This window comes from Mastomys coucha, unplaced genomic scaffold (genome assembly GCF_008632895.1).
Source record: "Mastomys coucha isolate ucsf_1 unplaced genomic scaffold, UCSF_Mcou_1 pScaffold11, whole genome shotgun sequence".
Lineage (NCBI taxonomy): Eukaryota > Metazoa > Chordata > Mammalia > Rodentia > Muridae > Mastomys > Mastomys coucha.
The window spans coordinates 5,406,117-5,417,369 of NW_022196893.1; the positions used below are offsets into that span (position 1 = coordinate 5,406,117).

The 11,253-nt window shown below is 50.5% G+C and overlaps 1 protein-coding gene across 7 annotated transcripts in view; it reads right to left on the minus strand.

Moving 5' to 3' along the window:
* Positions 1-10,659, minus strand: part of LOC116073835 (maestro heat-like repeat family member 5) — a 32,989-nt gene extending 22,330 nt beyond the window's left edge. The window contains exons 1-10 of one of the 7 annotated variants that reach the window (XM_031346000.1): positions 10,547-10,659; positions 9,307-9,405; positions 7,820-8,101; positions 6,081-6,169; positions 4,825-4,960; positions 2,659-2,807; positions 1,611-1,703; positions 1,293-1,409; positions 955-1,074; positions 244-390 (exon numbers count right to left, since the gene is read on the minus strand). In XM_031346000.1, the coding sequence (XP_031201860.1) occupies positions 244-390; positions 955-1,074; positions 1,293-1,409; positions 1,611-1,703; positions 2,659-2,807; positions 4,825-4,912 (714 nt within the window). In that variant the 5' untranslated portion in view covers positions 4,913-4,960; positions 6,081-6,169; positions 7,820-8,101; positions 9,307-9,405; positions 10,547-10,659. Of the gene's footprint in view, positions 1-243; positions 391-954; positions 1,075-1,292; positions 1,410-1,610; positions 1,704-2,658; positions 2,808-4,824; positions 4,961-6,080; positions 6,170-7,819; positions 8,102-9,306; positions 9,483-9,976; positions 10,159-10,546 lie in introns of those variants that run through there. The other 6 variants (XM_031345987.1, XM_031346015.1, XM_031346009.1 and 3 more) reach the window with 6 other exon arrangements.
* Positions 10,660-11,253: the final 594 nt, after the last annotated feature.

Below are 11,253 nucleotides of genomic sequence, written 5' to 3' on the forward strand. Positions count from 1 at the left end.
TCACGCATACAATTTCTCTGCCAATTGAGGAAGCAAAGTTTAGGGCTCCCTTCTCCCTGGGGCAGCCTTACTACCCTGGAAAGGCACAGCCTTATCCCAGCCACCTGCCTGCCAGAGCACTGAGCCCAGGAGTTCCTAAGACACCAGGGATGGATGCCTTGCTCGAGAACTGCTTCTGTGAGTTAAGCCAGGTGCTCTGCCCACCCACCCTGCCTTTCTATGGAGAGGTGGGGCAGGCCTCACATAGGGGCCACAGGAGTAGTAGTACACCATCCTCGAGACGATGTTGTCCACCCAGGGCAGGATCTGCTCCTTGGTATGTTTGGCTATCTGCCCATAGCACAGCAGGGAGGTGCTGCTGACCCATTTCCATCGAAGGTTTTCTGATGGCTGTGGGTGGGAGACAGCTAGGCTGGAGGGTGCCACACTCTCAGCCCTCCCAGCCCCTACCTCCCCCCTGCCAAGGAGAAAGCTGAAGCCTCTGTATGACCTAGGGTGGTGGCCATCAGTATCCCTCCTCTACAGGCCCAGGCCTAGGGCTGACACTAATCCTCTTATCTGGAAAGTCCCTCTTCCTTTGGGATTCCTTTGTAGATTCTTCCCTGCACAGCTACAGGGGTTGGAACTGGCCAGGAAAGAGGAGATGCTCAGTGTATTTACTAGGTTCAGGGAACATCTGAGAACTTGAGGCCAGGCATGGCGTAGCACTCAAAGTCTTGGGAGGCTCCTTGGCTCAAGATCCTTAGCTCAATAGTTTCCACTCCTAAGGTATTGGGGACGGGGACTTCTACAAAGCATGGGCACAAAGTAGACTTTTCATCCATCCTGTGTCCCCCACACTAGCCCCTAAGAAAGACAGGATCCCTAGTGTCACCAATGGGCATGTGTAAGCTGGCACCCTCTCTGCCCAGTGCTGCCCTGTTCAACATACTCCAGTACTCGGGACCTCCCTACCTGGCTGTCCTCTGTAACAGCAGCTGATCGCAGAAACTTGGTACGGCCCAGGTGCTCCAACAGGGCCCACACCTCCTGCAAGTGCTTGGTGGAGGCCAGGCCCACAGCCAGCGCAATGCCCTGTATACCAGAAGACCCTTGTGAGGCAGCACAGGTCCTCCTCCAGCTCTCTGGGGCCTGTTCTTCCACCAGGGCTGCCTCCCAGGGTCTGGGCTGGTGGAAAGTTGGTGAAGTGTCCCATGCAGTGAGACAATACCACAATACCACAGTGATGTTGAATGGGGCATAAAGGGCTGGAACTGGCACGGATGGAGACACAAGACAATATCCTGACCCACCTCCCGCTGTCTGGAATGCTGATGGGACAGATCCAGGAGGCTGGCCAGATGGCACTGCACCTGCTCCACGCTGGGGCACTCACGCAGGATCATGCCGTAGAGGTAGAAGAAGAAAGCCTGTGGTAAGGCAGGGTGGAGAGCAGGCTAATGCTGCTCAGAAACTCACCAGGGCTCAGCAGGGCTGTGTGCTCAGAGCTACTCCATCCCCAAGAGAGAGCCCTTTCTCCTCCCACTGTGTGGGACAAAGCATGGAGGGTCACCTTCCTGAAGCATTTCCACAGGGCTGAGATGGCTGCAGCTTGCCTGTGGGACACTGACCTTATCAGTAGACTTCCTGGGGTCCAGGCTGAGAAACTCGAAGAGCTTTAGAACAGAGGCATCCCGGAATGAGACCTCCGGCTTTTCCCAGAGCTATAGGAAAACTGGTACTCAGGCCCTGCCTATCCCTACCCAACCCTCAGGGTAATACGGAGTTTAGAACCAGCAGAACAGATATAGCCCTACCAGGATCCTGAGTGGGTGGAGGACAGCCTGCTCTCAAATAGGCAAGGAAAAGCCAAAGGCAAAGTCTCTCTGGGAGCCAGAACCTCAATCATAAGTAAACCTGGCTGTGCCTACCTCTGTGATAATGCCCTGAGACCCTTAGGACAGAGACTGACATTCTTAACAAGCACAAAAAGTCCTGTTGGCATTTGGGCATGTCCCTAGTGTTGCCTCTGTGTTGATTGACCCTACTGGACATTTGCCCACTATGTTCTGACTGGATAGTTCCCCTCCCCACCTGAGCTTAGGTTCTCAGTACCTGCGCCTATCAATGCTTTGGTAGCCTCCCTAGCTTCCTTCTATAAGCACACAGGCCTGCGGTAGCCCTCAAAGAATGTTCCACTCTGATTGGCCCAGAGGGAGTGGGCAACAGCTGAGGGAGATTGGTCATAAAAATTAATTTGATAGTCATGCACCAGGAATAGCCCCATATATCCCAAGACCTCAAACACTCCTGGCATTGTCTGTGACTTTCAAGCTGGCATTAGAGGACAGGAAAGTTCCAGGTAGATAGCCCTGCAACACCCTGCCACTAAGGCTTTTAGAGAAGCCAAGGACCTGAAAATACATTGGCCAACCCTGTCAGGAGGAGACCCTGGGTAGACTGTGCCTTTCCACCTGTAGGAAACCCCCTGAAGCCCTCCAACACCTTCCCATAGAGGATTAGGAGTTTCAGAGATGGCCAAGACCTCTGGAAGTCCAAGAGTCATCATTGATGAGTTCAACATGGTGGCTTGGGACAGGTTCCACAGAGTTCTTTGACTTTTTCCCAGGCCCCATGAATTTCCCAACCAGTGAGGAGTATCAGGCTCTCTGAACTTACCTGACTCTCCTTCTCTAGGAAGTGGCAGATGGTGTCCAGCACTAGGCCCTGCTCCGTGACCAGCATGTTCTTGATCTTATTGACCACCATGTCCTCCCAGGATGGGTTGATATTCATGTACTCTCCAAAGAGCCCCACATCCAAGTTATCTGTAGAGATTCCAGAAGCAGGGGCTGGGGGGAGTACAAGCCATACCCACCAGTCCCTCAAAGACCTAAGGAGCAGCCTTCCTGAGCTGGGTACAGAGGACCACCCTAGGCTCATCTAGCACCTGTCCTGCCAGCTCCCTGCTTGGCACACTGAAAGGACAGACACTGGAGGCAGACTTGCTTTCATTAACACAGATGCATCAAGGAGGCCTGGTGGCCACCTCAGCATTGGACCAGGGTTCATCTAGTTGGCTTGGGAGTAGAGGATACTACATGAAGGCCAGGAGTGTGGCCTCAACTGCAGGTCATTTGGAATGACATACTGACATAGTTCCTGCCTAGTCTCAGTAGTGGAACTGCTAGCTCCTCCCTTGTTTAAATCACAAAGCTGGAAGTAAGCATCCAATCAACTATCATCATAGGGTTTGTCATCGACAAGCCTAAGCAGAACTCTAAAGGGCAGGCACTTCTGCAGTGATTAGCCACAGACTTCCTGAGACCTGGCCATCCACCGCAGTGAGGAACTGCTGGAAAGGAGTTGGCTGCATCTATGGTAGGAGCTCTGTGGACACATGGAGACTTCTACCTTGACAGCCAGTCAGGGCTCCCACTGCCAGAAACACATCCAAAAGAGCCATGTTCATTATCAGTGGGGTGGGAATGTGTCTCCCGGAGCCGTAATTTTATATATACTTGTGAGACAAAAGTCAAGAATGTGTGAGGGAAGACAGTTGCATCCTACAGACATGTGGCTGGGAAGTGAGTCTTTCTCTGAAAACCTCCTCAGTAGCTATCTCCAAGTGCAAACAGGAAGGCATGTCTAGAGCCACACCATTATGGCTTCCATGTGGCCCCCCAAAAGACTCATAGACTGAAGTCTTGGTCTATGCAGATGTCTCCCATATGGTCATAAGGGCTCTGATCTACGTAGTGGCCTTATCTGCTGCTGATGGTGTCAGTATTGATGGTATTATTTGGAGATGAGGTCTGGATAGAACAAGGAGGTCACTGGGATGGCCCTGGAAGGGTATAGTCTTCTTGGTCCCTGCTTCTTGGCCACCATCTGGTGAGAAGCTTTGCCCACCTGGACTTTCCACCATATTATTCTAACCGTAGGCCATGGCTACAGAAGTAGAGCCACTGTGCACCAAGTGGGCCTAAACACATAGTTCCTCCTATGCTCATGCCAGGTGTTTTGCAAACACCATGTAGAGCTAACATATGTATGTATAAAAAGTTCCTTCCTCACCAACAGGGAAACCCTAGAGGTTTCACGATGGCTGTATATTACTTCTGCATTGTCCAGCATTTTTACAAAGATGATATACAAAGCTAGTCATGGAAATGGAAATAAAGCCTAATACATATAGGCTGCCTCATCACGGGGCTCTTGTCAGACTCAACCTTTGCAAACCATGACCTATGGGACCTGGTACGAGAAGTGCTATACAGGGTCCTCACCTGAGACTTGGTCTTGATCCTGTGCAGTTATGGCAGAAAGGATCCTGCTGTTGGCATCTGAGGGCATCACTCAACCCTACCTTGACACTGTACAACCCACTGGAAGTCAGTAATTCCTTTACTCATGCGCACACACATTTGGACATGACATAAAAACTTGCCTGTCTACCTGCCAGGCACTGAGGCCCTCAGTAAGCACAGCTGTTTCTTAACAGGCCACCCCTTATGTCCCCAGAGCCACAAGAACGACACAAGAGAAGCTGTGAGGGCCCCTGTTCAGCTGGGTGGCAATGGTACCTCATCTGTCCCACCTAACTTCTTGGATGTAGAGATGATAGCACCATTTCAGCTGTCCTTCCTAGGGATGGAGACATGCAAATGAGTGGGTTCTGCCCAGTGCTGGACTTCAAGAAGTCAGAGTCTGAATAATCTTCAACCCACACACTGTTTGGATGTGAGCACCTGCTCTCAAGCTCCCTGTTCATCCCAAGGGGCCTTGGCTTTCCTAAGCGGTGTGCCCATCCCCTAACTCACACTTGCTGTGCACCCCACTTACCCAGCTCCTGCTTCTGCTCCTGCATCAGCAATGGGAGACTGGCCTTCCTATGGGGAGAGGATCTTTTTGAGGAGCCACCAGGAGCCATTGTCAAGCATAGCCAAAATGGAACCAGTGATTCTTTGGAAGACAGGACCTGGCAAAGACAGAATATCCATATCTCTTACCTACCTGGGGACAGAGCAAGAGCACAGGGACTCTCAACCTCCCCAAGCCTTCCCATCTCCCTTCCCCTTGATCAACTCAAGCCTCTCCTGCCTCCCCCACCCTTTTATTGACTTGAAACAACACCATTGATCCTGGAGGCAGCAGTGTGATGTCCAGAAGGCCTTGGTCAGCCTTTCCTGCTCAGCTATTGAATAAGAATGGTCTCCATGGGCTCAAATATTTGAGTGCTTAGTCATCAGCGATGGGCATTATTTGAGAAGGTTTAGGAAATGTGAAGTTTTCAAAAACTCATGCCAAGCTCTGTCTGTCTATCTATCTAGCTATCTAGCTATCTATCCGACTACAGATCAGGATGAAAGTTCTCAGCTACTGCTCCAGGGCCTGCCTACATACAGCCCTGCTTCCCTCCATGATGATAATGGACTAGACTTCTGTAACTGTAAGCCAGCCCCCAGTCAAATGCTTTCTTTTTTTAAGAGTTTCCTGGGTCATGGTGTCTCTTCACAGCAATAGAACAGTGACTAAGACAGCTACTTTAACATGGGTGTGGTGGGGACTCCGATCCCACTCTGCAGCCTTTACCCTGACAATCCTTCTTTCTGGCATCCCCAGAACTTGGCTCCAGGCCCTTCTCTGTGAACCAGCCATCCCACCCACCCATAGGCTTCAAAGGTTCTCCTTGGGCTTGTTAAAAGGTACCTTATGGTGCAGGGATCTGAGGGCCCTATGTGTCACCAAGGCCACAGTCTAGAGTACCTGGTTGCAGGTATTGGCTACAGATTCACCCCATGCTTGGGACATCTCAGAACTCTAAACAAATGTCCCATCTGTCTAGCCTTGCCCAGTTGGGGTATATACCAGACCCCTAGGCAGCAAGCTAGCCAATTTTCCCATTAGCTCACCACACTGCTGTCCATCTACATCCCTGCTCAGTTTAGGAGCCTCCCAAGTATCCTAAGGGCCACTCCCTGTCATTTCCCCCTGGTCTTTCAAATCTATTGTAAAGCATTCGCATCAGGCTCCCTACCCCACCTTCATTGTTTAACTTAAATGGATTTAGAATAACTCGGGAGATTGGCCAAGCATACCTTTAGGTATATTTGTGAGGGTACTTCCAAAAGGGATCAGTTGAGAGGAGAAGACCTTACCCAAATGTTGGGAGGCATCATTCCATAGGCTGGTGTCCCAGACACAATGAAGGAGGGAAGGAGAAAGGGTGCAGATGTCAGCATCCAACAGTGTCCTATCCTCCTACAACTGTCCTCAAGCTAATCCTCTCTGCCGTGCCTTCCTCACCATGGCAGACTGAGACCTCTGAAGCTTCGAGCCCAAATCCCCTCCTTTGTTTCTGTCAAGTATTAGTCAAGCTATTAGCACCTAGCCTACTCCCTCCATCCTGAGGCTCCTTGTTCTGAACACTCTCCTCCGACCCATCCACTTCTCTGCAGTTCTTGGCAAGCTCAGCTGGCTCAGGCCTGGCCGGGCCTTTATCACCTCTGTCCTAAGGCTCTTCGTGGCTTCTCCCACTAGCTCTGTGGCACAGGGGACCTCTCGGCACCTACCTCTCCTGAAAAGAAGACTCTGTTTCCCTTCAGACCTGTATACTCAGCACCCCTGGCACTGTGTGCGCTCATGGTACCAGGGAGGAACAGATGCTATGAGATAAGCAATGTCTTGACTGACTATAGGTGAGAGCTAGAGAGTGATTGGCTGGGCAAGCACAGCTATGATGAGGAAGAGCACAAGGGCTTGCCTTCTAGCTGAGGGGAGAGCCTCTGGTGGCGCTCCGGCCCATTTGCCGTTTTTGTGCCCCATCCTGCCCAGTGCCAGGGGCTGAGTGTGGCCCAGTATTGGTGGCCTTAACACTACACCATGCTGAGAAATCCATTGCCCATCTGGGGCCTCAAGATCCTGATAACCTAGGTGTCTGGCCCTGCTACGACCCTGGCTAGAACCCCTCCCATCACTTTAAGTTATTGTCCACCCAAGTCAGAGCTGACTCTGGATTTCCAAGCCACAATGGCCATGCCACTGTCTGGCCTTAGCAACTTCAGCTGTTCTGTTCTGAATTCTTTCCATCGCCTAGAGCTCTTAGTAGCTCCGCCCATCAAGCTAGAGTGGGGTTGCCCTCAGGCCTCGAAAAGGGTCCAGGGATGTTCAACCTCTCTTCTTTGCAAACTGGACCCTTACAATCTTTTTACAGAAGCCACAAAAGCCATTCGTAAGTGACTGTCTCCAAGCCTGGGGTAGAAGTGGAGGGAAACAGGGACTAGAAGGCTGGGTGGAGGACATGAGACTTGACAAGGAAACTAAAGTAAGGGTCAGACAGTAACCCAAGGTGAGGGGGCCACTGAGGGCAAAGGGGGTCAAGTGTGGCTACAGATGGCAGATAAGTCTATAACAAGCCGCTTAGGGAGAATAGAGGAGACACTGCTATCTCCTCTACCTACACCCTTTCCCTCCTGCTCTTTGCTTGTGGCTAGCTTCTCCCATGCAAACTGTTTTTCCTCTCCAACCTAATCCAATCAGCTTGCACCTAGCCAGGCTACCCAAGGAGCCTAGAGACCAGCTTTTCAGATCCTTCTGGGTTCCAGTGTATCCAGGGATTCTCAACCCCTCCCCCTCTCATCCATCTAGTCCTCAGCTCCATAGGCTCCAGGGCCCCTGCACAGATCCTGCAGCCTGGTTCACTCAGTTACAGCTCCCTGCCAAGTCTCTTGTAGTCGGCCACACTCCCATCCGTCTCCAGGAAGCCACATCCCTCTTTAGTTCTTCCAAGGGAGTCACAAGGGTCCCATCACTAGCTTTGTATAAACTGTCTGATTACCTGGAATGTTTCTGTCTTGACTGCCTACACGTCCCTCACTCCTTCATCGTCGTCACCTTTCCATCCCTCTCTGCTGCGGCCTCTCCCACCTGAGCTCTCCAGCTGTCTCTTTATTCTCTGGCTCTGGGTTAGTGCTGGGTTCCTATGCACAGTGAACTTCGGAGGGCCACCAGGAGATCAGTGCTCAGCCTGTGCCCTCTGGGGCTGCTGCAGTGAAACCGTCTTTGGCAGATGAAGAAATACTTCTGTGTGCTGAAAGGCAGCGTAGAGGTGACCTCCAGGCTACTCAAACACAAACACACAGAAAAGACCTGTTACTCACACATGTACACAGCTTTGGTGATGACACAGAGGACAGTGGTCGCCAAGAGCCCCCTGAGAACCCCACTGATCACCTGCACCTGTGTTGGTCACCTGCACCTGTGTAGGTCATTTGCTGTCAAAGATTCCCTTACCCCTGGGGCATTGTGGTCTGCTTGTCCTAGACCTCCACTTTCAAGAATTTAGTCCAAGGTTTAAAAAGTAAAAATGCCCCCAAATCACTGTTCACTGGTTCTTCCCAGGTCTTAAATAGCCACAGGATCAAAAAAGAGGTGCGGGCTGGAGAGATGGTTCAGCAGTTAAGAGCACTGACTGCTCTTCCAAAGGTCCTGAGTTCAAATCCCAGCAACCACATGGTGGCTCACAACCATCCATAATGAGATCTGATGCCCTCTTCTGGGGTGTCTGAAGACAGCTACAGTGTATTTACATATAATAAATAAATCTTTGGGTCGGACCAAGCGGGGGCTGAAGAGAGAAGAAAACGTGTCTGAAGACAGCTACAGTGTACTTACATATAGTAAATATTAAATCTTTAAAAAACAAAAACAAAAAAGAAAACAGAAATGCTCAGTGGGCAGTACCGGCAAGCTGCTCCCAAAATGTTGACTGATCACATGGGCATTGTCTGGCTCAGGGGCAAATTCCCAGAATTAAGATCCACTTTCCCAAGATATTGTGATTCCAGACTCTCTTTTCTTTTCTTTCTTTTTTTTTTTTTAAATATTTATTTATTATATGTAAGTACACTGTAGCTGTTCTCAGACACACCAGGAAAGGGCATCAGATCCCATTAAGGATGGTTGTGAGCCACCATGTGGTTGCTGGGATTTGAACTCATAACCTCTGGAAGAACAGTTGGTGCTCTTAACCACTGAGCCATCTCACCAGCCCCCAGACTCTCTTTTCTTAATCCTCTTTTAAAAATTCTGGGGGGTGGGGGGACAGGTGCAAAGGAGTATATTTTATTATTATCAGAAAAACAAAACAAAATAACAAAAAGTGCTATTTAAAATTTAAAAAGCTGTGAGGTGCTTGTTTGGTTGGTTGTTTGGTTGGTTGTATATTTGTGTGGTTGGTTGGTGGTTGGTTGGTTGGTTGGTTGGTTGGTTGGTTGGTTGGTTGGTTTTTGAAAGGCAAGCAGATAATGTTTGGTAAAACCATACCTCTGGCTTCGGGAAGGAAGGGAAGGAAAACTGAGAGGCAGGATCTGGTCCAGGGCTCTGCCAGCACCTGAAGTCTTGAGCCTGGTGGCCTTGGGCAGCCTGAGAAGAAGGGAGGCTGTGTGGCTGGGGCTGGTTTGTGCCTAGCCAAGGGTAAACTTGAAGACTTTGGGCCCTGCCTGCATCAAGATTCAAGGAAAGTGAGAAAAGAGGCTAAAGTTAGCCAAGAGTAGAAGGCAGTCTTGGGACTCCCGACAGCTCCCTGGAGGAAAAGAGACTTTGTAGGGGATAGTGATGAGCTCCCACTAGGTGTGGCTCCTCTCCTTCCCCTGCCTCCCACCTCATTCCTAAGAAGTTTATTGAGATTCTCGTTGTTGCATGGCTCTCCAGAGAGGGCCCTCAACAGGGAGAGACAGAAGAAGAATGTAAAATAGGGCAGGCGGACAGAACTTGATGACCTAGAGGGGTAAGGAAGAAGAGGGAGAAGGTACTTTTTCATCCTTCAGAGTGTTGGTGTATCCACTCAGGACCCTTCTATCATCTACTACCGAATCTTCTGAAGGAAATCCCCAATCCCCCACTGTGAGATTTGGTTCTCTGGGGCAGGGGACAGACTTGAAAGGTACCCTGAGATGACAAAATCTCGACTAGTCCCCAGTTGGGGTTTAATTACAGGGAAATGCCTCCTCAAAAGCAGACCTGTCTTTGAGTTACTATCCCCAAGGTTCAGTGGGGATTGTGCCCCAAGAAATCCAACCAGAAGCCCCCTAAGGCTTGAGTGACAAATTCCCAACAGCCACTGCCAGGAGGTCAGGAGGGAACCTCAGCCCTGAGGATTCCGTCCTAACCGACACTGAGGGCAGTTGAGGAGCAATGGAAATTGGACAGAGGCAAGACACATTATCTACGCCAGTGGCAGCTGGGCTCTGTGTCGTCTGAAAAACAAGGGCTCCTGGGAATAGTCCCATCAGAGATCTAAGGGGGAGCTCCTCTTGTAAAACCTTTGCCTATCTGACAGTCTCAAGAAGAGACTTTGTCCCTAGGAGGCTTGAACATGTGCAGCTGCTTGGCAGAGCCTGCTGCATGGTTTAGATGGCCTAGGGCACCCTGCCTAGAGCCCCTGTAATGTCTGCAGCTCTGCTTCTGGCTTGCTCCACTGAGCTCCAAGTCTGACTTGAGGACCTTATGGCCAAAGGATGAACACTGTCCAGATGTTCTTGGGACATAATCACTGTGGACACACCTAGGTTACCCTAGGGCATTTGGACTCAAGTCTACTCTTAGATCTGCAATGCCCCTCAGAATGACAGTTGAAAGGGGTGTGGCTAAGCCAACTGCCACCTGAAGATCTGTAAGATCACCAGTAACCCCCACCCCAGTGTGACAACAGCTGTGTAGGCTGATGGTAGAAAGGTTAACTGTCCTAGAAAAACACACAGCCACCATGAATCCTCTGGCTCTGCTCTAGCTGGGCCTCAGGATCAACCTGTGGTCTGGAGCTGGCTTCAGCACAGGCATGGCTCAGGCCCAGAAGCCTTGCTTAAATAGATGTGGTAACCCATCAGTGGTGAGGTTTTCGATTGCTTATTTTTAGTTTCTTTAATGAGGGGATACTGAATCCCCGAGGGCACTTCTGGAACTCGGGGCATGTTCACAGCTAGGCCTTAAGGACTTTTGCAGGAATCCTGGTGAACAGTTTGACTCTCCATAAGTTGAGACAGATAAAAGCTGGCAGATGGAAGCTTTGTAGGAAGACAGACAGAGTCTCTGGATGCAAAAGCTACCTACCCCTGGGAGAACAAAAGTCAAGGCCCGCTCAGCTGAAGCAGGTCAGACTCGTGCTGAGAATAGCTACTACCACTGTCAAGGGCTGAGGGACATTCATATGTTGTCCAGAGAGGGAGTTCCTCTGAGAAGAGCCAGGGTCTAGGGCTTGGTTCTAATCTCAGG